Source organism: Physella acuta, unplaced genomic scaffold (genome assembly GCF_028476545.2).
Source record: "Physella acuta isolate Inbredline_101_S28 unplaced genomic scaffold, ASM2847654v3 ptg001702l, whole genome shotgun sequence".
In the NCBI taxonomy this organism is placed as follows: Eukaryota; Metazoa; Mollusca; class Gastropoda; family Physidae; genus Physella; species Physella acuta.
Genome location: NW_026733215.1, coordinates 40,979 through 68,628, shown reverse-complemented (window position 1 = coordinate 68,628; position 27,650 = coordinate 40,979). Strand labels below are relative to the sequence as shown.

Sequence of the window (27,650 nt, the reverse complement as noted above, 5' to 3'; positions counted from 1 at the left end):
TTTTCTTCAGCGGACCCCAGCCCATCGGGGAATGATTGTGTGTTCTTTGTCCAATACACCGGTCAACATAAGTACACTACTTGCGGCAGTATGATCAATTACGTGTGTGAGATGCCTCTCCTGTCATGAACCAGTCGCCCACAGAGTTTCTTTCAGTCTATTTTCTCCGGGGTCAGGCACTTGAAAGTTTTGGAAGGAGTGGGGGTTTAACTCGTTATGGTACATATTTTTATATAAATGAAGTTTTTTTAAATGTCTTTTGGGGGACTTTGGACGAGCTTGGAGAAGGGGGGAGGGGGGGCAGGGGAGGACATTCCCTATCCCTCGAAAAGATGCCTGAAAGAAACTCTGGTTTTCAATATTTGTCGGTATTTAATAAACAAGTTTGTCTTCTTTGCCAATACACTTCTAATTGCACTTATAATTGTTGAAGAACTTCACTTTAAAGTTTCTATGTGGCCAATAGTCTCGTATATTACATAAATGTTTTTTTCTTCTTTAAAAGTGTATTGTGTCGAAAGGATAAGTCAACACATCATACGTCAACCTTTTAATGTCGTGTTTGGGCTTATACACAGAAGCTTTGCTTATATGCCATTGTTAATTTTATAACTCTCAATCGTCACGCGCTACATAACACATCACACAAAAGTCTGCTTGTTCGTTCTGATTTCTCTAACTTGTACATATACTTATGTTTGTTTTATCCAGTATGTTTCAATCTTGTAATGTTATGATTTCAATTGCAGGTAATTTGTTATCCTTATACGATTGAACGCTAGACTGCTAACCCAAAAGTCTCGAGATCGAACCCGTGCTCTAATCAGTAAAACGTCCGTGAGTCCACTCAGCTCTGATGGGTACCTAACACATGATAGTAAAACAAAAAGGTTGGGCATTGTGCTGACCACATTAGCCCCTTGCATGTCGAGGTCATAGAAACAGATTAACTCTACTTTATCTGCCCTATGGGTCTTGGGCACAAACGGGAAAAGATTAAGATATGATAGAAAGACCCATAGCTTTCGGCATGTAATGGCGGGTTGTAAGTGTCTTAGCTGCTGTAATATTCTCAACTTTTTCTATTATTTTTTATGAATAAAATTTTGTTTTTTTTCAAAATAATCCAGAGTTTTAGTTTTGTTCCATTTTTTTAAAAACTGCTTGTAATGTAATTTTTTATCGGTGTATATTTAAATGTTCTTAATAGCAAATAAGTATTAAAATCTGATGAGAAGGAACAACAAACAACACAACATGTGATGTCTGTAGAGAGGCGAACAATACATTACTCGTCAAAATACAACTATATTCTTTTAAAATTAGTAGATAGTTAAAAAGTGTTGTTTTTAAAGCACGCACACAAACAATTAAAAATTAAATTATAAAAAAAAAACAGTAATAATCTAATATGTATATCGTTTTTGTTTTATTTTTTTACTACCACCGACGTAAATTACAGTAAAATATTTAAATAAAAACAACAACAGACCTAGGGTGACACGTAAACTTTAGTAATCTGTTTTCTTGCAGCCTACACAATGATTTAAGTTCAAAACTTGAATTAAAAACAGAAACAAAGTATAATTCATATACAGTATATTATTTTTTAATGACAATCGATGTAAATAGTAGTATTTGATAAAAGAAAAGAAAGATTGACTTAGGGTCAAATTCGGGTTTTAGTCATTTAATTTTTGTAGGCCTATGGCCTATTCGAAGGTTTAAGTTCAAAAACACAACAACAAAAAGTGTAACTAAAAACCAGAAACAATCTATAATTCTTACATAGCATTTTTGTTTTGTTTAATGACCTATGCTGTAAATAAAGTAAAGTTTTAAATAAAATCAAAGATGGACAAGTCTCATCTATATGTTTTAGTCATCACAGCCCACAAGAAAGTTTATGTTTAAAGACGCAACAAAAAATATATAAATGAATAAAAACCAGAAACAATGTATAATCTATGTTCATTTTACTTTTTTTTTATTTTTACCATCAATGAAGATAAAAGTAAAGTTTTAAATAAAATCAAAGATGGACATAGGGTCAACGATATGGTTTAGTCATCTCTTTTCTTACATGGCCCACACGACCTGGGTACAATCTTCCTACCCTCAGGCAGGGCGCAGTTGGCCGAGTCCAACAAACAATCGTTGCTGTAGGTCCTACCATCGCTACCACAGACGGGCCTCAGCATCCTGTTACAGCCGACTATAGGGCAGGGTCGGACCTCGTTGCCAGGGTAACAGCGTTTGATGCAGTCCCCCGGGAAGGCCACGGTGACCTGCTCGTCCCTGTCCCTCCCGCAGTTCGCGTTGTCCAGGACACACTGGCTGGCGTAGGTCTTGCCGTCACTGCCGCACACAGGTGCATAGATGAAGGTGCAGGGTTTTCTACACGTAGTGGGACCTAAGTGAAGAGGAATTATGATTTAGCAACAGACATGAATTATAGAGTTATATATATATATATATATATATATATATATATATATATATATATATATATATATATATATATATATATATATATATATATATATATATATATATATATATATATATATATATAGATATAGATATATATATATATATATACAGAGGCGAAGCGAGAGCGGGGCGGGAGGTACGGACCGTACGGGTGACACCTTTTAGGCCAAAAAATTGCAAAATATGTCTTAGTGTCAGATGTATTAGTGATTAATTAAACTTAAATATACCTTTAATTACAAATCCACACAATTATTACAAGAGGGTGGGGATGTTGTGTTTCTTGGGGGGGGGGGGGGGGGTGTAACACCACAACGTGCCGCACCGGGTGACACCAGAGCTAGCGACGCCACTGTATATATATATATATATATATATATATATATATATATATATATATATATATATATATATATATATATATATATATATTAGCATTTTTACAGTGATAAATAGTTCTCAATAATACGGCTTTGTTTAGTTTTAAAGTTTTAAAGCATACGTAAACATTGAGTTCGGTTAAAGATTTTACCCGGTGATTTGGTGTTGTGATATGCATAAGTAGGCCATATGGAAACCTTATCATAGTTTGATGTTAAAGAAACGCATACATCGTAGCTTTTCCCACCTTAGAGTATGATAACGATATTCATTCAATTATAATGTGGTTCTAATACGAGTTTGAGAAAGTAACGATGCAGGGTATAGTGTTGACAGTAAGAAACTTTTGATTGTCGTGGTATCAAATAAAATTTATCTTTTCGTTTAACTATCACTGCTTTCTTTTATGACGTTAATAAAAACTAACGACAATTTTCAACTCACACGTTATCAGAAAACTTTTCTTTAACTTTTCGTTTATTTATAAGTTTTAGAAGGATAAATATACTTTTTGTGACGTTAATAAAAACTAACGACAATTTTTAACTCACACGTTATCAGAAAACTTTTCTTTAACTTTTCGTTTATTTATAAGTTTTAGAAGGATAAATATACTTTTTGTGACGTTAATAAAAACTAACGACAATAAAAAAAAACTCACACGGCCCGCAAGATTTGGGCTTGATCTTCTGGTCGTCCGGCAGTCCACAGTTGGCACCGTCCAACACGCAGTCGTTGTCGTACGTCTTGCCGTCGCTGCCACAGATGGGGTTGAGCAGCAGGTAGCAGGCGCTGACTGGGCACTCTCGCTTGACCTCACCGCTGTAGCATCTCTTGATACACTCCCCATTGAAGACCGCTGTGATCTTCCTGCCCTTCTCCCTGTCGCAGTTGGCGTTCAGTAGCTCACACAGGTTGCTGTAGGTCTTGCCGTCACTTCCGCACACCGGGCTGTAGTTTCTTGGGCAGGGTTTGCGACAGTCATCGTCGTCGTCGTCGGCAAGAGCGAAACCTGCAGGCGACACGTTAAAACAGGAAAACGAAACTTTAAACATAAATAACATAAATTAAATGTAAGTACCAGATATAGTTGAGGGGCGGAGTGGTCTACGGTAGAGAGCAGGACTTCTAACCCGTAAGTCTCGAGTTCGAATCCGGGTACAAGTCAGTAGAACGTCCCTGAGTCCACCCAGCTCTGATGGGTACCTAACTCACGTTAGGGAAAGTAAAGGAGGCTGGGTATAGTGCTGACCACACTATCTCTTCATATTCCGAGGTCACAGAAACAAGTAAACTCTACTTCACTTGTTCTATAGGCCGTCAAGTTTAGAAGGGAAACTTTACCACCCGGTGAAGTTGACATTAACTAGAGCGTGCAATGGAAATGTAAAGTTCTGTTGCGGCGATTCAGCTTGAAAGATTGTGTGCACGCGAACAAAGCTGAGCTAAAGATAGACTAGTTGGAGTGAAGCTTACCACATCACACCTTGATATACATACAACCGAAGTATTTTAATGACATAATTCTGAATTTATTTCTCTAAAATAAGTTTTAGTGCATAACAAATGTGTTACATGTCAATGAAATAATCAAAGTTAAATTAGTCTAATTGAGTATTTTAATTAAGTAACCTGATTAGTTAGAAGGTTTTAACTTTTGTGTCACGTTGATAAACGACGAGAACTTTTGTATTACGCTAATAAAAACAATGAGTTAAAAAACAATGAGTTAAAAAAACAATGAGTTAAAACTATCGCTGCTGCGAGCTTCCGACGAATACGATGCTGAATGGAATACAACAAATCAACTTATCCTACGGAGTGCACGTCATTGGATTAGGATTAACTCTTTCAACATGGCAATCGAAGACTGTACGTGTTATTTTATAAGGTAAAATGAGAATAAACTATGAAAAAAAACATCAAGTAATTTTTTTTTGCTTACATACTGCTCCCAGTAAACAGAGTACTGTCAATTTTGACATGGTGTCTCTTCTTAATGTCTGAACTGGGAAAACAATACACATTTAATGTACAATAGTGACTCTATTTATACATTGTCGTGTAAAAGTATGTGCATATATATATATATATATATATATATATATATATATATATATATATATATATATATATATATATATATATATATATATATATATATTCGGTATACCTTAATGTACAATTCAATTGCGTTTGAGACGAAATATATTTTTTTCTGTAACTTGCAGTGTATTTTATACCAGTTTTTTTGCAGTAGATATCACCAGTGGAAATCTAACTTTTAATTTTCTGCATTCATTTAGCAAACAAAGGGGTAAGCACTCAAGCAGAAAATTGCTGTTAATTTAATCCATCGATTATTCCGCTTTCATTAGCACAACCTTGTCGTTAACAACTGATGGCATTTTTCGTGTTGTGTTGTCGGGCGGTATCGATGCTGATTTATTTAAACTGTATCACTGGTATCGAGAGTCTCACTTTCAATTTCATAATATTAAACATTATTTTACCAAGCGGTTAGCCCAAAATATAAGCCTAAACGAATCTTAAACTCAAACGCGTTAAAATTATAACCCCTATTCGCTCGTGACTAACAGTAGTACCGATATACGCAGATGTTAGACGATGCTGGATTATCTTGGGATTAGTCACAACGTGTGAGTTGCTTAATGAGTTGCTTAATGACATGTTGACAAGGTTGTGTTGTTTTGATGTTAAAGCGCTGACGTTGCTAAAAACTTCCAATAACGTTACGTTCCAAAATCCTGTTTAAAGTTGATATAGTTGAAACATAAATATTGCATTGAAAATAGACAGACGAAGTAGAGTCTATGTTTTCTTTTAAATGTATGCATATAAAGCCGTGCTCAGCAGTCCTTGTTTCCTATCGTGAGGCAGGTACCCAATAGTGTTGGGTAGGTTCGGGGACGGATAGAAACCCGAACTTTAGGCTAGCAGTCAAGTGGTTACCACCCGACCACACCGTCACATAATTTGAGATACTCGGACCCTTAATATGTCAATATGTAGGAACCGTTGTTCTAAATATGCATACAAAGCCGTATGGTGTATCATACATTATTGCAGAATTTAAAATTTAAACGTATGTTACTTTTATTTTTTCTGATTTTTTTGTTTTGTTTTTAACCATAACATTATTGGCATGTAGGCTACATAACGTTTAACTATTGTTAGCAAGTGAGACCAAAAATATTGCTTGTTCAGCCTAAAAATAAACCTGCCGTTATTCAATGTTAATTTTTTTATATCAAATAGGAAATCATATTGAGAAATTGCATATTTTAAGTTTCCATTTTGATCAAACCGCCTATGGATAAGTCGTTGATGTCTGTGGATACAATATTTAAACTTAATCAAATGGTAGAAATAATCAGTTATGAGTACCTGTCACAAATAGTAAACTGGGATACGCATAATAAATGCTTGTGTATTAATGCAATCATTAGATTGTTTGTGGTTTAATAGCAAACGTTGAATGTGTGCTGGTAAACACGATGGTTTGCCAGAATTAAACATGTCTGCTGTATTTTTACAAATGTTTGTTCAGCAATTAAAAAAAAACTCAAGCTACCATCTGTCGCCACGAAATGTGTGTCTACAGCACGACTGAAGCCAAATACTTTGAGTTAAATAAAACGGGCCCCATGAAAAGAATCTATTTTAATAAAGGATGAGCTTTGTGATACACACACACACACACACACACAAACACACACACACACACACACACACACACACACACACACACACACATATATATATGTAACTAGGGGAAGTTACCAGAGAATAACGCGGTACAGCGCTGTCAACTTTGACACGACTGACGTCACAGTGCAGGTGTTGGCTGATAACGATCAGAAAGCCAAGGCGTATTATCTTGGGAAGCGATATGATATGAACGCAATACGGTCTGTCAACTTTGATGTGACAGGATGCAGATGGCTTATTAAATCGGACTGTACGACAGAAGCGAAGTAATTAACATTCTGATGCAACGATTAGAATCGATTACGATAGAATCGAATACGATTACGATTATGATAGAGCCGAATACGACTACGGATACGAAGGGGATAAATAGCAAGGCGACGTCTCTCTGTGGCAGTCTGTGGTAGTCTGAGAGTCAGTGGTAGTCAGTAGCAGTGAGTAGCAGTCTCTCAGTCTCTCTCTCTCGATCAGTCAGTCTGTGTGGCAGTATCAAGTTGGTTATATTGTGTTAAGAAGGACGATAGACATGTGTATTCAGTTATATGAAGACTAGTGAGGACTGTTGGGAGTCAGTTGATTCAAACTATTATTGTGAAGCATTCCTTTTGATTCCGTATATTATTGTGAAGCATTTCTTTGATTCATGTAATAAAAGGATCAATAGCGAACCTGCATCTTCGAGTATCTATACTGTGGTCGATGTTGTGTAGAATGAGTGGTTAGACTCGGTAACATTTGGCGTTGTCGAGCAGAACTCGTTAACATTTGGCGCTACAGGCAAATAGTCTCGTTAACATTTGGCGCTGCGAGCAGGGTCACATTTGGCGCTGCGAGTAGCCTAGGTCACATTTGGCGTCGTCGGACAGGATGAATTCAACTAGACTTGCCGATTTAGGCACCCATAGTCAACCTTGTTAATAACTGTGTTTAGTGTGTGTGTGAATTCGAACATTCAGGAACAGTGAAAATTGAGGAACGAGGAAAATTTTTCATACACACACGGTAAGAAAGAACTCTTTTCTTTTTTTACTCAAGGAATAAAATGTCTACTCTGGACGAGAAGCAGACCCATATTGTGGTCCTGCCCAGAGAGTCCCACATTAACAAATTTTACGGGGACGGTGATCCAGCTTTAACCAACAGGTTCAGTGAAGAGGTCAAAGCGGCCTGGGCCTCGAGATGCATGTCACCAGAGGAAAGATTAAGACTGCTGATGGGCAGTATAGGAGAGACGGTCAGGGCAGAGGTCAAATGCCACGATAAAACCATCCAATCAGATCCAGATAAGGTGCTGGATCTAATTATGGAGACCTTTGGGGAGAGACGGTCGGGATCGCAACTGCTATCGGGGTTCGTAGGCTTAAAGCAGAGAATGGCGGAGAGTGTGATGGAGTATTCACACCGAATGAACAGGGCCTTTGATTCGGTAAAGGGCAAAACACCTGACATTGATGTACGCCTACTGAGGGACCATTTCATCGAGGGGCTAGCAACCCCGATCTTAAGGAGAGAGTTGAAAGAGGAGGTCCACAAAGACCCGCAGTTGACCTTCCTTCAGGTCAGGAACTCAGCGATCCGCAGGTCCGAGGATGAGGACCAATCGAACTGTTCGGTGGACAAAGTCTCTGTGCCGGAACAGAAACAATCCCCACCCACAGGGACCGGCACGATGGAAACCATGATGGCTCAACTGTTGGCCCACCTGGTTAAGGTTGACCAACGATTGGAGAGGTTAGAAAGCAGGTCAACAGCTGAGAATCAGGGCAAAAACGGGACAAAACAGAGACAGGTTGGACAGCCGCGACCTGCCGGTCCATCGCTCCGGTGGACGGCTGACGGTCGACCAATTTGCTTGTCCTGTTCACAACCCGGACATATGGCACGGTACTGTCCGGTGAAACGATCGCCCTCTGTACGGCAGGTCAAGGCTACAGAGCGGCGAGGTAATGACTTAGTAAACAAAATGACACAGAAACACAGTAAGGAGAAAAAGAAAGGTAAAACACAACTAATGGAAAAAATGAACTGTGAAATGAACTGGGATGTTGAAAAGTTTCAAGTGAACAATTTGTTGGTAGAGAAAAATGATGATAAGAAGGAAATTGGTAGACTTAAGAATGAGATCTCAATGTTAACCAGGAAACTGGATAGGGAAAGTTCATGCAAATTAAAAGCACAGGAGAAATGTTCATCTTTAGAGTGTCTGTTATCGGAAGAAGTAAATAAAAATAGTAGACAACAGAACAGTGTTGGCAAACTAGAAGAAATGAAAGAGTCTCAAACAAGACTTGAAGAGAAATTATCCGATATTGAAAAAGAACTTCAAATTACAGCAAGGCTGGGATCCATCGAACAGCGATGGGCAGCAGAATTGGCACTCTTTGACCTAGAGATAAAATATCGCCCGGGGCGGTCCAATGGCAATGCGGACGCCTTATCAAGGAATCCTTACGAGAGACCGGGCGATGAGGAAGAAACGCTGACAGGAATATGTGAGGTCAGAGCGTCAACAGATATCCCTCACGGGGTGCAAGTGATGCAAAACGGACAGACCGGGGTGGAGCACATATCCACAGAGCCCGGACATATGGACATTAGTGATTTTAGTTGCCTTAATAATAAAGAGATACGAAATGCCCAGAGAACGGATAGTGGCTTACAGCCGCTGTTGAAAAACGTCCAGGAACAAAAATTCCCAAGGAGAAGGGAAAGAGAACAATTTGGTCGAGAAACAAAGAAAATACTGAGTCAGTGGGACCGTCTCAGTATAAAGGATGGTGTTCTCATGCGGAGAATTCATGACCAAATTGATGGGACAATACACCAGGTGGTGGTGCCTGGACAATTACGAGAAGAAGTGCTAAGGTTGGCACATGACAGGGCAGGACACCAGGGTCAGGACAGGACGCACAAAATTTTACGACGGAGGTGTTACTGGCCCAATATGGAAATGGAGGTCAAACGCCATTGGGAGGCTTGTGTGAGGTGTCAGCATGCGAAAATGCCAGTTGTCAAAATGAGACAGCCATCAGGACACCTACTAGCGACAAAACCACTAGAGATTGTGGCTATGGACTTTACGTCGTTGGAGCAATCATCGGATGGGACGGAACATGTGTTGGTAATGACTGATGTTTTCACCAAATGGACTGTGGCGGTGCCCACACGAGATCAGACTGCCAAAACAGTGGCAAAGGTCTTAATAGAACATTGGTTCATCAAATATGGCATACCAGGACAGTTACACTCTGACCAAGGAAGGGCCTTTGAGTCAGAAGTAATTAACCAACTGTGCAGCCACTACGGGATCAACAAATCTAGAACAACCACATTTAATCCGAAAGGAAACGGACAGTGCGAGCGGTTCAACCGCAGCATGCATGATTTGCTGCGTACTCTAGAACCTGAACAGAAAAAACGTTGGCCTGATTTTCTCCCAGAGTTGGTATATCTATACAACTGCACACCCCATGCCACAACCGGCTTTTCGCCATACATGTTGCTGTTCGGACGGGAGGCTCGACTGCCTCTTGACTTGTTCCTAGGAAAAAAGGAGAGTATGACTGGCTCATACACTGCACTGGAATATGTGAATGAACATATGAGACGAATTAGAGAAATGTACAGGGTAGTACAGGAAAGACTAGAACATGAAGCACGGCGAAGGGAACCGCCGGTACAGACAAAGGACCCGCCACTCAAACTGAACGACAGGGTATTACTGCGTAGCCACCCGTTAGGCAGAAACAAAATCCACGATCTCTGGGGACAGGAGATATGGCAAGTCGTGGAGATGCCTAAAGTAGCAGGTGGCCCCTTTAAGATAAGACCCATCGATCACGCCAAACCGGATCGGTGGGCGAATATTGCTCAATTAAAGAAATATTGTCATAGTCAAGAAGAGCAGTTACACACAAGGAAACCCAAGACAATTAGGGAACCGGAAACTATAACGGAAATTCACATACCCATCCCGGAACCATTTCACCATCAACAGAACAACAGCGAGACACAAGTGGAGGATAACGGCAACGAAGAGGATCCCGTTCCTCCCAGAAACAGAGAGACAGTAGACCATCAGATAAGTGGTCCGCGGAGAAGTTTAAGAAACAGAAAGAATACGAAATTTTTTGTCAGCAACCATCAATTCTTTCATGGTCGCGCTGGTATGAGAACAGACTGTTCAAAAAGTCATAAAAGTGAACTGGTGAAGGCACCAAACGAAAAAAGGTGGATGTGAATTCTAGAACTGTTTTGTGTCTGAGGAAGATGATGTAGACACATTGGATATGTGAAATAGGGATAACTGTCAATCTTATACGAATGTGACGACATTGACAGTGAGTGGAACAATACATTGTTTTTTTTACGGTGGTGCGATTGACTTTGAAGGACTGCACCTGCCAAGCGTTGTTTGTGGCTGATAGCACACAAAAAAGGCAGGGGTGGATGTAACTAGGGGAAGTTACCAGAGAATAACGCGGTACAGCGCTGTCAACTTTGACACGACTGACGTCACAGTGCAGGTGTTGGCTGATAACGATCAGAAAGCCAAGGCGTATTATCTTGGGAAGCGATATGATATGAACGCAATACGGTCTGTCAACTTTGATGTGACAGGATGCAGATGGCTTATTAAATCGGACTGTACGACAGAAGCGAAGTAATTAACATTCTGATGCAACGATTAGAATCGATTACGATAGAATCGAATACGATTACGATTATGATAGAGCCGAATACGACTACGGATACGAAGGGGATAAATAGCAAGGCGACGTCTCTCTGTGGCAGTCTGTGGTAGTCTGAGAGTCAGTGGTAGTCAGTAGCAGTGAGTAGCAGTCTCTCAGTCTCTCTCTCTCGATCAGTCAGTCTGTGTGGCAGTATCAAGTTGGTTATATTGTGTTAAGAAGGACGATAGACATGTGTATTCAGTTATATGAAGACTAGTGAGGACTGTTGGGAGTCAGTTGATTCAAACTATTATTGTGAAGCATTCCTTTTGATTCCGTATATTATTGTGAAGCATTTCTTTGATTCATGTAATAAAAGGATCAATAGCGAACCTGCATCTTCGAGTATCTATACTGTGGTCGATGTTGTGTAGAATGAGTGGTTAGACTCGGTAACATTTGGCGTTGTCGAGCAGAACTCGTTAACATTTGGCGCTACAGGCAAATAGTCTCGTTAACATTTGGCGCTGCGAGCAGGGTCACATTTGGCGCTGCGAGTAGCCTAGGTCACATATATATATATATATATATATATATATATATATATATATATATATATATATATATATATATATATATATATATATATATATATATATATATATATATATATATATATATACATACGTATACATATATATTGGTTGGGCAGCACGCATTTATTTTCCTAATTACTTTAAAGAGCTTTGAAATGTTGCCAAATAAGCGAAACGTATGTTTAAGCATCAAATCTTGAAACAAAGTGCACACTTTTTTGACTTATTAGACCCAGTGGCGTAGCGAGGTCCGGTGTCACCCGGTGCGGCACTTAATGGTGTCACCCCCCAGAGGCGTAGCGACCATTCCCGGGGACAAACTTACAAACTTTCGATTTGCACCTCCCCCCTCAAACTTTCGATTTGCACCCTCTCAAGTTTTTATATATATAAATTGCTATTTTTTGCCTAGGTGTCACCCCCTAAATGGTGTCACCCGGTGCGGTCCGCACCCCGCGCCCCCTCGCTACGCCCCTGATTAGACCCTGCTTAGTTGTATTGTATTGAGTCATCATCACAGCTCATATGTCGTACAGTTGACATTGAGATGTGAGCTGTAAATTAACCAGTTTGATAAAAAAATTGAAACACAGTGAAATATTTCGAAATGGCTGTATTAGTAAACCTCGTATTAGAGGCTAGCCACCACACCAACATCCACACACAGCTAGCTCATCACAATACCATCCACATCCACAAACAGATAGCGCCACACTACCATCCACATCCACAAACAGCTAGCGCCACACAACAATCCACATCCACAAACAGACAGCGCCACACTACAATCCACATCCACAAACAGCTAGCGCCACACAACAATCCACATCCACAAACAGCTAGCGCCACACAACAATCCACATCCACAAACAGACAGCGCCACACTACAATCCACATCCACAAACAGACAGCGCCACACTACAATCCACATCCACAAACAGACAGCGCCACACTACAATCCACATCCACAAACAGACAGCGCCACACTACAATCCACATCCACAAACAGCTAGCGCCACACAACAATCCACATCCACAAACAGCTAGCGCCACACTACAATCCACATCCACAAACAGCTAGCGCCACACAACAATCCACATCCACAAACAGACAGCGCCACACTACAATCCACATCCACAAACAGCTAGCGCCACACAACAATCCACATCCACAAACAGCTAGCGCCAGACTACAATCCACATCCACAAACAGCTAGCGCCACACTACAATCCACATCCACAAACAGACAGCGCCACACTACAATCCACATCCACAAACAGCTAGCGCCACACTACAATCCACATCCACAAACAGCTAGCGCCACACTACAATCCACATCCACAAACAGCTAGCGCCACACTACAATCCACATCCACAAACAGACAGCGCCACACTACGATCCACATCCACAAAGAGCTAACCGAACCAGTACACCGCTATCAGCTGAACCTGAACCATTACATAACAAAGCAACAGATTGCATTAAACTAATTAGCTAATTACATGCTCCCAACCTGCTATTTAAGGTAATTTTCCTAACCATTTTTGAAAAAAAAAAACAAAGAGTAAGCAATTTGAAAGGGCCCTAGGTGTATATAAACAGCACCCAATGTATGTTCTTTAATTCAGCTCAATATTCAGTGAGGTATGATTTTAGATTGTAGCTTTAAGGCAATTATTATTATTATTATTATTAATTTACATATTTTTGTTAAAAAACTATTACATGAATTTTGCTTTTATTATAAAAGATCGTATTGTCTTCCTCAATATATATATATATGTATATATATATATATATATATATATATATATATATATATATATATATATATATATATATATATATATATATATATATATATAAAATTTTATTTTCAAACATTAGGTTAATTAAATGTTTAATTATCAAGTATAAATTGACTATCGTTTCTGTTTGTGTTTGTTACAGATTGTTCAAAGTAGAATTTTGAAATATTGACATCAAAATGATTGTTATTGCTGTTTTTGTCGGGCTGGTTTGTAAGTATTGTATTACATCAGTTGATTTTTTTTGTTACATAGGTTTATTTCTTCGTAGTTACATTCACGGTTTTGTTAATTTTCCATAGCTGTGGAATTATATTGATTAAACGGTGTAAGTCGCTTCTTAAAATTAAAATATAACGTTTAAAAAATCACATTTCAAACCATTAGTTTAAAACAGGGGTCTCCAAACTACAGCCCGCGGGCCGGTTGCGGCCCGCGAAGTCCTCTCATCCGGCCCGTGGAGATGTTTTTGTCCAAGGAAAATTGTTTGTTGGTGATGTTGAGGAACTTTGCGCAGAAAAATCAAAGACATGCCAGGAAGAAACTGGCCCCCGAACTGAAATTTGATAGTTAATAAATATATATATATATATATATATATATGTATATAAATTTATAAAAGTAATATCTATAATATAACGCTGCTGGTAGTGTGTCAGTCCTTCCTTCCTTCCTTCCGTCATCGCTATAGATTTTGGAACCATAAAAGTAAACATTCACACCATGCTGTGCTTTTCAGTGCACCGCAGTGTCTTATTATAAGTATTAGAGTAGGGTTTGTTTATATAGCGGCATAGAGCTATTTTATAATTGCCACGGTTTTTACTCTTTCGCATAACGTCAAGAAAATATTAAATACACTCAAACTGCTGAAACGTATTAAAAAGATTAATGTCAAATATCATTTTCGTTTAGGTTCCCAGAAAAAGTGGATACATTTTAATAAGATAATAACAGTACGGTAGAAAAATCAAATTAATTTAACTCTTTTCTAATTTTGACAAAGGAGGTAATTTAAAAATACATTAAACTCACGCTAATAAAAAATGTAAATGCAAATATACGTTCGTCATAGAAGGAATTAGTGTTGCAATAATATAATTAGCAAAATGTGAATGCAAATTATTCGGATGTGTAAGAGGAAATTATTGTTAGAAAATTATAAATAGCATGGATTGATAAAAGGCAATCTTTTATTTATTTTATTCACTGAATGTAGGCTCTACTTTTTATTGCTTATAATTTTTAATCAACTATTCAGCACTATTATAGACGCGTCATCACGTTCATTAGGTGCGCAATGGTTTTAGTTATGAAACTCTATTGTAAATTTTTAAAATTTAAAGTACTGGAAAAAAATGCGTGAATGGATAAAGTGAAATATTGTAGGTAAAACACGGATATTTTAAATACTGCCTATTATTTATACTGTTTTCTAATTATTATTCTATCTTTCGGGTTTTATAGGAGAGGCGTAGCGAGGGGGGGGGGGGGCATATGTCCCCGGGTGCCGACCTTAGGGGGCGCCAAAGTGCATTGGAAAAAATTTGCGAGGGGGGGGGGGTGGAAATCGAAAGTTTTAGGGCGGGGGGGTGGGGGGGGTGGGAAGGGGTGCAAATCGAAAGTTTGAGGGGGGTGGAAATCACCGGAAAGGGCGCGATTTGGCGCTACGGGCTAGACTGCGAGCAATATGCCTTTATGATTGCATTTAAATTGTGTTTATGTTATGAGTGTTGCGTTTGTTTTTTCGTGTTTTTTTGCGTTCGTTTGTGTTGTGTTTAGTTTTGTTCTGTTCCCAAGTTGGTACATTTAAAAAAGATTTACCGTGGCGGAGCACGGGATGCAGCTAGTATATATATATATATATATATATATATATATATATACATATATATATATATATATATATATATATATATATATATACATATATATATATATATATATATATATATATATATATATATATATATATATATATATATATATATATATATATATATATATATATATATTACGAATTGTAATTGTTACCAAAATATTTAGGCACAGCTCTGGCCGAGTCTGAGCCCTGCCAAACTGATTGCCCAGATATCATGGCACCCGTGTGCGGCACTGACGGCGTAACCTACGCCAACGAGTGTGAGCTGAGAAACGCCAACTGCGACTATCCGGAAGTGACCGTTGGGAGTGAGGGCCCCTGCCCCATCAACTGTTACTACGCTGATACCGAGCCAGATTGCCCCATCATCGGCTGCTACCCGATGTATAGGCCTATCTGCGGCAGTGACGGGATAACGTACGGCAACGACTGCCTCTTTGACGCCGCCAACTGTGACCTTCCACCCGAGGAGAAGATAACCATTGCTTTCTGTGGGGATTGCTAACTTTTAAACAAATGTTGTACATCAAAGAATAATTATTGAATATTGTTTTAAAAGAATAATTTAGACTTCAAAACTAAATCGGTTGGTATTGTGTGCTCACCGTTTACATATATTGTTTATATTTTTTTTTAAATGTTTCTCTTTCCAAATTTGAGCATCATAATGGTTTTTAGAAATTTAAAATAAAAAACAATTATAAAATAAAATTAATAATGCATAAAAATGTGTTTTGTGTGTGTGTAAAATTGAAAATGGTTGAAAATGTATATAAATAATATTGCCAAAATACCTCACTTATTTCAAAGTATGAGTTGATTTCCCAAGTAAATTATGAAGATTTAAAATGGCGAATAAATGTTTCATGTGCAGGTTAAAATTTGAAAAAAAAATTATTCGCGATATCTTTTGGCATTTTTAATTTAAAGACGTTTACCTCATCACGATGATGTATTTTGATGTGAAAAATCTGTTTTTCAGTTAAAAACAGATATATTTTCTAAAAAAAGACAGTTATACCGTGATTGATATGAAAGTCAAATTTAAGAACCATGTGGTGAGATAATAAAATAAGAAAGTTCCAATTTCGAAATTAACGTTTCGCAGATGAAGTAGAGTCAATGTTCTTGACCTCTTCATATGGAGGGATGGTGTAGTCATTTCTTGTCCAGTAGATTTAGTTTCTATAACGTGAGCCAGTACCTATCTGTGCTAGGTGGACTTCTTTTTCCAATTTACAATTCTAATTTTTCGTAAACTGACAAAGATTTTTACTGGACCAGCATAATCAACAGTTAGGATTAAGTTAACTTGAATCACAGGTTACATAACCGATGTCAGGTCCAAATTCTCAAGCGGGCCAAATTTATGTGAGATAAAAAAAAACAATTCTTATTTCGAACCAAACGGTACACAGATGAAGTAGAGTGCATATGTTTCTTGACCTCTACATATGAATGGATGTGTGGTCTATGCCCAGCAGCCCCTGTTTCCTATCGTGAGGCAGGTACTCATTAGTGCTGCGTGGGCTCAGGGAAGTCCTGTTGTCTCGAGGATGTACCGAGATCCGAACCTCAGGCTAGCAGTCAAGCGGTATACCACCCAAAACTGCTTCACAAAATTTGAGATACAATGAACATTTTTGTGTCTATAGGGGGGAACAATTGTTCAAAACTTTTATAGAAAGCTGTTTGGTGTGTCATATAGTATTGCAGAATTTAAAACTTAAATTTATGCTACTTTTATTTTTTCTGATTTTTTGTTTGTTTTTAACCATAACATTATTGGCATGTAGGCTACATAACGTTTAACTATTGTTAGCAAGTGAGACCAAAAAGTATTGCTTGTTCAGCCTAAAAATAAACCTGCCATTGTTCATTGTTTATTTTTTATATCAAATAGAAAATCATATTGAGAAATTGCATATTTTAAGTTTCCATTTTGATCAAACCGCCGATGGATAAGTCGTTGATGTCTGTGGATACAATACTTAAACTTAATCAAATGGTAGAAATAATCAGTTATGAGAACCTGTCACAAATAGTAAACTGGCATATGCATAATTAATGCGTGGGCATTAATGTAATCATCAAATTGTAAACAGAATGGTTTGCTAGAGAACATATTTCTGCTGAATCTTAAAACAAATGTTTGTTCAGCAATTGAAAAAATTCAAGCTACCATCTGTCGCTACGAAACGTGAGTTTTCCACATGACTTCAGTAAAATACATTGAGAGTTAAATAAAATGTGGCCCATGAAAAGAAACTATATTAATAAAGGATGAGCTTTGTGATATATATATATATATATATATATATATATATATATATATATATATATATATATATATATATATATATATACAAGAAATTAAATTCAATGATACTTTTTTTTCTCTTTAAAAATTAGGCGGGGGGGGGGGGGGGGTGATATCAGACCAAATTAATAATTGTCACCATTCTGTGTGTACACACATGGATACACACACAAATACATATAAATATAAATATATATATAAATAAATAAATAAATAAATAAATAAATAAATAAATAAATAAATAAATAAATAAATAAATAAATAAATAAATAAATAAATAAATAAATAAATAAATAAATAAATAAATAAATATATATATATATATATATATATATATATATATATATATATATATATATATATATATATATATATATATATATATATATATATATAGTTTGATCAGCAAGCAATTATTTTACTAACTACTTTACAGACTTTTGAAATTTTGCCCAATATGCAAAAAGTATGTTTAGTCATCAAATCTTTAAACAAAGTGCACACAAACAGATTGTTTTGATTGATAGGACCCCGCTTATTTCTATTGTATTGAGTCGCCATATGTCACTCATATGTCGTACATAACGTTCAGTTGACCTTGAGATGTGTAAACTAACCAGTTTGATAAAATAATTAAAACACACACATTGTAAACAAAGAATATCTTTTATATTTTGTCGTAATTATAGCATCATTTAGAAAGTTTTTTTTAGATAAAATGAAAAGAAACATTTTTCTTAAAAATCGAAACACCAACACTGTTTTAAAATATCATGGTCATGTCGGCAGTGAAATTTTTCAAAATGAGTGTTTTATTAAACCTCGTATTATAGGCTAGCCCCACACAACCATCCACATCCACAAACAACTAGCGCCCCACACATTCATCCCACCAACGGACTAAATCGTCATAATTTACTGTCAGAGTCAGACACACACAGGGCAGTTGCAGTAGAGTTCATCTTTTAAAACTGTTCTCGGCACATGAAGAGACAGTGTGGTCAGCACCATGCCCAGTCTAGTAGGTTTCATGAACGGGAGTCAGGCACCCATCATAATAGGATGGACTCAGGGACGTCCTATGGATTCGAAACTCGGGATTTGAACTCGAGACTTAAGGGTTAGCAGTCGTCAGCTCTACAATTCGACCACGCCATCCCCTTAACCGAAACAGTACACCCCTATCTGCTGAACCATCACAAAACAAAGCAACAGATCGCATTAAACTAATTAGCTAATTAACATGCTCCCAACCTGCTTAGTAAGGTAATTATCTTACCAAAAGATGACAAACCAAAGTGTAAACAGTATATTCAAGTAAACAAATGTATTTGTCCTGGGTGTATATAAACAGCTTCCAACTTCAGTTCTCTACTTCAGCTCAATATTCAGTGAGGTATGGTTTTACATTGTAGCAACTATTATTTTTTTTAAATTTACAGTTGTTCGTTAAAAAACTATTACATGAATTTTGCTTTTCTTATAAAAGATCGTATTGTCTTCCTCAATATAAATCTAATTTCATTTTTTCAAACATTAGATAAATTAAATTTTAAATAATCAAGTATAAATTGACTATCGTATCTGTTAATGTTTGTTACAGATTGTTCAAAGTAGAATTTTGAAATCTTGAAATCTTGACATCAAAATGATTGTGATTGCTGTTTTTGTCGGACTTGTTTGTAAGTATTGTATTACATCAACTGGTTTATTTTTTTACATAGGTTTATTACTTCGTAATTACATTGGTTTACTTAGGGTAGTTGCGATTCGGTTTTGTTAATTTTACATAGCTGTGCAATAATATTAATTAAACAGTCTAAGTCGCTTCTTAAATTTAAAATATACCGTGTAAAAATCATAAATTTTGGTGGCATTTAGATAATTTAATGAATCGTTTTAACATAATAACATAAAATATGATGACGAGATAAACAACACACTCACAGCCACGCCGATATTTTATATATATATATATATATATATATAAAGAGCGCACGACAAAAGAGCGCCGACATAAGAGCGCAGACAAAAGAGCGCCGACATAAGAGCGCCGACAAAAGAGCGCAGACAAAAGAGCGCCGACGTAAGAGCGCAGTCAATTAAAAAAACACATGTTGTACGCAAAACGAATAGGACATGGTTAACACTTGTTTTAATTAAACAATCGGCGAGAGAACAACGTCTTTATTTATATATTATGGTTAACATGTTATGAATGCAGTTTGAAAATATTTCTAACCCAAGTAACATGGAGAAGATCGAATCACAGAAAGTGAAGGTTATTATATTGGTTGAAGGCTACAGATATAGACAGGACAGAGCAAATGCTGATTGAACTTATTTTTCTTTTGTTACATTTCATTTCAGTTTATATTCTCACTTTAGGCCTAACATTTAAAATCTTTGTATATGTCATTAGATTGAGTTTTGAATAATTGCTTAATTGGACTTCACGTTGATTGTACCAGTTTTTTAGTTAAAGAAACTGAACAATTAGTTTTTTTAATGAAACAATAAAGAGTTAACATCAAACGATGCCTTCTGATCTGAGTCAATTTTCCTTTTTTTTTATTTATTAAATATGGTTTTTCGATTTTTAGTTTGCGCTCTTATGTCGGCGCTCTTTTGTCGGGAAATTAGTGCGCTCTTATGTCGGCGCTCTTATGTCGGCGCTCTTTTGTCTGCGCTCTTATGTCGGCGCTCTTTTGTCGTGCGCTCTTTTGACGGGGTGCCTATTTACACACACATATATATATATATATATATATATATATATATATATATATATATTTAAATTTATACCAATAATGTATTTATACATACATTCGCATTATTACCAAAATATGTAGGCACTGCTCTGGCCGAGTCGGAGCCCTGCCCTACGGGTTGCACATTCATCTTGGCCCCCGTGTGCGGCTCGGACGGCAAGACCTACGCCAACGCGTGTGATCTGAGAAACGCCAACTGCGACAATCCAGAAGTGACAGTTGAGAGTGAGGGCCCCTGCCACAAAGAATGTTACCGCGGTCACACTGAGCGACCTTGCCCCATACACGGCTGCTACAAGTTGTTAAACCCCGTCTGCGGCAGTGATGGGAAATCGTACGCCAACGATTGCGAATTTGACACCGCCAACTGTGACCTTCCACCAGAGCAGAAGATAACCATTGCTCACTGTGGGGATTGCTAACTTTTAAACAAATGTTGTACATCAAAGAATAATTATTGAATATTATTTAAAAGAATAATTTAGATTTAAAAACTAAATCGTTTGGCATTGTATGCTCACCATTTACATAAATTGTTTACATTTAGATTTTTTTTTCTCTTTCCAAATTAAATTTGAGTAGCATGATGGTTTTTAGAAATTTAAAATACAAAACAATTATAAAAATAAAATCAATAATGCATAAAAATGTGTTTTGTGTGAAATTGAAAATGGTTGAAAATGTATATGAATAATATCGCTGAAATACCACACTTATTTTAAAGTATCAGTTGACTTCCCAAGTAAATTATGAAGATTTAAAATGGCGAATAAAAGTTTCATCTGCAGGTTATAATTTTTAAAAAAAGAATCGCGATATTTTTTGACCTTTTTTAATTTAACGACGTTTACCTCAACACTATGATGTATTTTGATGTGAAAAATTTGTTTTTCGGTCAAAAACAGATATATTTTCTAAAAATGACAGTTTCACCGTGATTGAAATAAAGTCTAATTAAAGATAAGAAAACAGGAAAGTTCCAATTTCGAAATTAACGTTCCACAGGTAAAATAGAGTCCATATGTTCTTGACCTCTTCATATGAAGGGCCCTGCCCAGCAGATTAGTTTCAATAACGTGGACTTCTTTTTCCAATTTCAATTCTTATTTTCCGTAAACTCACAAGGATATTTACTGGACCTGCATAATCAACAGGATTAAGTTAACCTAAATCACGGGTTACATAACCGATGTCAGGTTCAGATTCTCAAGCGGGCCAAATTTATGTGAGATAAAATAAACAATTCTTATTTCGAACACAACGGTACACAGATGAAGTAGAGTGCATATGTTTCTTGACCTCTACATATGAATGGATGGTGTGGTCTATGCCCAGCAGCCCTTGTTTCCTAGAGTGAGGCAGGTACTTATTAGTGCTGTGTTTGCTCAGGAAAGTCCTGTTGTCTCGAAGATAGACCGAGATCCGAACTTCGAGCTAGCAGTCAAGCGGTATACCACTCGACCACAACGTCACATAACTTGAGATAAAAGGACCCTTTCGATGTCCATTTGTACGAACAATTTGTTCTAAACAATTATAGAAAGCTGTTTGGTGTGTCATACAATATTGCAGTCTTGCGTTTTATTTAATTTTTAAAATAACGTTTTTAGCATTTACATACAGGTTTAATTTTTTTTAGCTATTGAGATTAAAAAGTATTACCTATTCAGCCCTTAAAAGTAATCCTGCCATTATTGATTTGTTGTTATTTAATTAATATTAAGAAGAAAACCGTGTTGGGAAATTGCAATTTTATTTCAGTTTTTTCATACCACTTGTAGATAAGTCGTAGTTGCCTACAGTGGCTTAGCGACCCAGGCCGGTGCCCGGGGATAAGCATCAAACTTGCGCCTCATTCCAACTATTTTATTTATGTTAGCAAAAAGCTACTTCTTCCCCATTTTGGAAAGTTTTGGAATGCATTTTACAAGTCTCTGTCCGTAGATCAGTTTTTTTTTAAAATTATATCACAAAATTGATGTACAAAAAAGTTAAATCAGTTAGGAATGCTAAGCAGTAGTCTATTATCTTAACTTTAAATAATTTAGTAATGCAGCTCAGAATCGGATTTTAAAACTTTTCACCCTGTTTACGCCCATTGGGTCGGCGCCCAAGACGGCCGTCGCACCAGCCCTCCCCTAGCTACGTCTCTGATTTTCTGTTTAGACAATATTAAAGCCTAATCAAATGGTCGAAATAATTGGTTATAAGAAACTATTATAAACTGGTCGGAAATGGAGACAACAGAGAATAGTCTCGAAATATTTGAAAGAACCAATAAATATTGAACAAATCATGTACGATGTTTTTAAAATACATATGGTTACAAAAATTTGGATGGTTTGATTTGTGTTGGACTTTTTACTTTTAAGTTTGGGTGTAATTGATGTTTTTTTATTATTTTTGTTATCCAGGAAATTATTTTTTTTTCAAAAAGCTGCAGACAATTTAATTGTTTACATTTACCACAGACATCGAAAACAAATACGGCTGACTCTAAAATTGTATCGACAAAGTTTTGACGACAAATAACTATGAGTTTTTTTATGAAGTGTGGTTTTCAGAATATCGAACACGTTAGTTCCACTAGAGTCAATCAATGTTTGTTTTACGAAAGTGAAACTTCAGTTTATAACTTTGACTTGATGAAAATAAATAGAAATGTAGCCTTAAACTTAAAAAAAAAAATAATTTAAAGATCTCTGGATTTGCAACTTTTATAAAATTTATAAAATAATTAATTAAGTTTCTAATTTATTTTCACTCTAAAGATTTTATATTTTAAATTATTTTTACCGTCGCTTTGATTTCAAAATTTAATTGAAAAAAAAAACCGGGAGTGATCTCCCCAAAACTTTCTCGAATAATCTTATATAAAATAACAGGGGATGGGAACTCGGGCTATAGACATGATTTTTAATCCATTTTAAATACTTAAAGTTTTAAAAGTAGAATAAAATCTCGTAGACAAAAAAAATGCACACCAAGTGAACGCCAAATAAAAAAGTGCATAATAGTGCGCAATATTATTAGTACTTTATAAATTAACATTAGTTTTTTGAGAAATCGGAAATAGAGTAAATTACTACTTCCGGTCAACGGAAATTACTCAAAATTTGACAGAAGGTAGAGACATAGATCTTTTACTTACATGTGAAATTGCATTTATTTGTCTGAAATAGTACTCAAGTTATAGGCTTTTGAAAAATTCAAAGTAGGAAAAGTACCACTTCCGGTTATCGGAAATCGCTTAAAAGTTGATACGGATCAACGATTTTGATAAAATACTTATATATGAAGTTTCATCAACCTAGCTGTAACGGTACTCAAGTAATCGTGTTTACACACACACACACACACACACACAGACAGACACACAGACATACGGACAAGATTGCAAAATTATGTTTTTCAGTATCAGTGAGGTGTAAAACGTCGAGATTTGTAAAAATCTCGATTTTTTTTTTGGACGATTACAATACTTTCTATATACTTCGTATATACGAGAAAGTAAAAACAACACGTTTTTTACTATTTTCACTATTTCCGATTTCTCAAAAAACGCGTGTGAATTTATAAAGTACTAATAATATTCCACACTATTATACACATCTTTATTCGGCGTTCGCTTTGTGCGCAATTCTTTTTTCTGTGAGATTCTATTCTATTTTAAAAAGTTTAAGTATTTAAAATGGATTAAAAATCATAACTATATCCCGAGTCCCCATCCCATGTTGTTTTATATAAGAATATTCGAGAAAGTTTAGTGGAGATCACTCCCGGTTTATTTAAAATCCTTGTAAAAAATAACGATGGAAGGTGTTTCCTGAAGTCCGTCAAGTCCATTGAAAAAATGTATAGTCAATTCGTAGGAATTAATGGAATCATCAACTTGCTGGTGCTTCAATTATGAACGTTTACTGTGTGATGGTAAACAAGATGTTTTGCTAGAGTTAAAAAATGAATGTTGAACCTTAAAAAAAGTGTTTGCTCAACAATTGAATAAATTCAAGCTACCATCTGTCACCACAAACTCTGCGTCTTCCACATGACAGGCAGCCAAATACATTGAGAGTTAAATCAAATATGGCCAATGAAAACAGCAATGTTAATCTAGGGTGATTTTTTCATAACAAGGTGGGGTTGTAGGATGAGATCCGGATCTGTTGTCAGCAATTTAGGAGGAAGGGGGACGCTAAAAAAATAAATCATGAAATTTGCTGTCAAAAAAAGTTTCCTTATTTTTAAAAGAAGGGAGAGGGGTGAAAGCAGACCGAAATAACAAAATAGTGCCGCCACTGTTGGCATATATATATATATATATATATATATATATATATATATATATATATATATATATATATATATATATATATATATATAAACATATATATATATAAATATATATATATATATATATATATATATATATATATATATATATATATATATATATATATATATATATATATATGCTTTGGCTGCACACATTTATTTTCCTAATTAATTTACCCAGTTTAAAAATGTGCCTACCAAGCCAAAAGTATGTTTAGTCATCAAATCTTGAAACAAAGTGCAAACAAACAGCTTGTTTTAAGTGCAGTTGACCTTGAGAGTTGAGCTGTAAATTAACCACTTAGATAAAATAATCAAAACACACACACACAGTTAGTGTACAAAAATGTTTTATATTTTGTTTTAATTGTTTCACCGTTGAGACGAAATATTAAGATAAAGTGCAAAGAACATTGTTTTAAACAAAATCGCAACACAAACACTGCTATAAAATATCATGATCATGATGGCTGTGAAAATATTTCAAAATGAGTATATTATTAAACCTCGTAGTAGAGGCTAGCCCAACACTACCATCCACACCCACAAACAGCTAACTCCCACATAATCATCCACATCATTCTTTTAACTAGCGTCCAAACTACAATCCCACCAGCCGAATACATCCTCATTACTGTTAGAGTCTGATACACAAGGGGCAGTTGTAGTAGAGTTCATCTTTTTAAAGTACGACGTATAAGCTGTGATGGTGACTGGATACACTTACATGAAGAGACGGTGTCGTCAGTACTATAACATGCCGAGTAGGTTTCCTTAACTTGAGTCAGACCCCAATCAGAACAGAACAGGATGTCTTATTGATTCGAAACTCGGGATTTGAACTCGAGACTCTATAGTTAGCAGTCGTCAGCTCTACAATTCGACCACGCCGTCCCCTTAACCAAAACAGTACACCCCTATCAGCTGAACCATCACAAAACAAAGCAACAGATCGCATTAAACTAATTAGCTAATTAACATGCTCCCAACCTGATGCTTAATTATGGTAAATATCTATCCAATTAATGACAAACCAAATAGTAAACAATGTATTGAAGTACACATTTTAATTGCGTTCTGGGTGTATATAAACAATTTCCAACTTATACTTTAATTCAGATCAGTATTCAGTGAGGTATAATTCACGTTTACAGTGTAAATTTAAGGCAATATTTTTTTTTTAATTTACATCTTTTTTGTTAAAAAAACTATTACGTGAATTTTGCATCCATTATGAAAAATTTTATTTTACTAAAATATAGATCTAATTTTATTTTTAAACATTAAACTAATTAAAAGTTTGATAATCCAGCTTAAATTGACTATTCTATCGTGTTTTGTTTGTTGCAGATTTTTTTAAAGTAGGATTTTGAAATCTTGACTTCAAAATGATTGTGATTGCTGTTTTTGTCGGACTTGTTTGTAAGTATTGTATTACAGCATTTGGTTTGATTATTTTTAACACCGTTTTATTATTTCATAAATTCATTGGTTTACTTACGCTAGGTTCGTTTTGATTTTATTTATGTTCCATAGATGTGCAATAAGTCGCTTCTTAAAATTAAAATGTTACGTATAAAAGCACATTTTAAGGCGTTAGTTTAAAACATTAGATTTGGTGGCATTTACATCTTTTAATGAATCATTTAAACGTAATGAAATACGATGACTAGATAAATTAACAACACTCTCACACGCACGCACTCACAGAAGCGACTTTATTTATGTGTATATAAATCTATAAATATGATATATAAACATATATATATATATTTATATATATATATATATATATATATATATATATATATATATATATATATATATATATATTTATATATTTATATATTTATATATATATATATATATATATATATATATATATATATATATATATATATATATACATATATATATAGTCCATATATATATATATATAGGACCTATATATATATATATATATATATATATATATATATATATATATATATATATATATATATATACACATCGTTACCAACAGGTATGGGCACGGTTCTGGCCGAGTCTGAGCCCTGCCCTACGGGTTGCCCACGTATCTGGGCCCCCGTGTGCGGCTCGGACGGTAAGACCTACCCCAACGCATGTGAGTTGAGAAACGCCAACTGCGACAATCCAGAAGTGACAGTACAAAGTGAGGGCCCCTGCCACAAGGAATGTTACCCCGGTGTCACAGAGCAACCTTGCCCCATAAACGCCTGCTACGAGTTGTTAAGGCCTATCTGCGGCAGTGATGGGAAAACGTACGCCAACGATTGCGAATTTGACACCGCCAACTGTGACCTTCCACCAGAGCAGAAGATAACCATTGCTCACTGTGGGGATTGCTAACTTAAAAACAAATGTTGTACACCAAAGATTAATTTTTGAATATTATTTAAAAGAATCATTTAGATTTCAAAACTACAAATAAATTATATACAAATAATTATAAAAATAAAATCAATAATGCACAAAAATGTGTTTTTTTTTTGTAAGTGTTAAATTGAAAATGTGTGGAAATATATGTATATATATATATATATATATATATATATAAAATCTCAAAAAAGAAAAAAACACTTATTTTAAAGTATGACCTGATTTCCTAGGTTAAGTATGCAGATTTAAAATGGCGA

At 35.8% G+C, this 27,650-nt stretch overlaps 2 protein-coding genes and 1 long non-coding RNA gene across 3 annotated transcripts; 2 read left to right on the top strand and 1 right to left on the bottom strand.

Moving 5' to 3' along the window:
• Nucleotides 1-1,778: 1,778 nt before the first annotated feature.
• Nucleotides 1,779-5,128, bottom strand: LOC131929993 (four-domain proteases inhibitor). The gene is made up of 4 exons (XM_059286379.1): nucleotides 5,048-5,128; nucleotides 4,820-4,882; nucleotides 3,536-3,886; nucleotides 1,779-2,413 (listed from the first exon to the last, which is right to left on the bottom strand). The coding sequence occupies exons 2-4, from the start codon at nucleotides 4,857-4,859 to the stop codon at nucleotides 2,064-2,066; spliced, it is 741 nt and encodes a 246-aa protein (XP_059142362.1). The 5' UTR covers nucleotides 4,860-4,882; nucleotides 5,048-5,128; the 3' UTR covers nucleotides 1,779-2,063.
• A 14,360-nt stretch (nucleotides 5,129-19,488) lies between these two features.
• Nucleotides 19,489-21,300, top strand: LOC131929994 (turripeptide Pal9.2-like). The gene is made up of 2 exons (XM_059286380.1): nucleotides 19,489-19,569; nucleotides 20,740-21,300. Exons 1-2 carry the CDS (start codon nucleotides 19,536-19,538, stop codon nucleotides 21,078-21,080), a joined length of 375 nt encoding a protein of 124 aa, XP_059142363.1. The 5' UTR covers nucleotides 19,489-19,535; the 3' UTR covers nucleotides 21,081-21,300.
• Nucleotides 21,301-26,106: 4,806 nt separating this feature from the next.
• Nucleotides 26,107-27,156, top strand: LOC131929989 (uncharacterized). The gene is made up of 3 exons (XR_009384049.1): nucleotides 26,107-26,128; nucleotides 26,344-26,415; nucleotides 27,017-27,156. It is a non-coding gene; the product is annotated as an uncharacterized LOC131929989 (long non-coding RNA).
• Nucleotides 27,157-27,650: the final 494 nt, after the last annotated feature.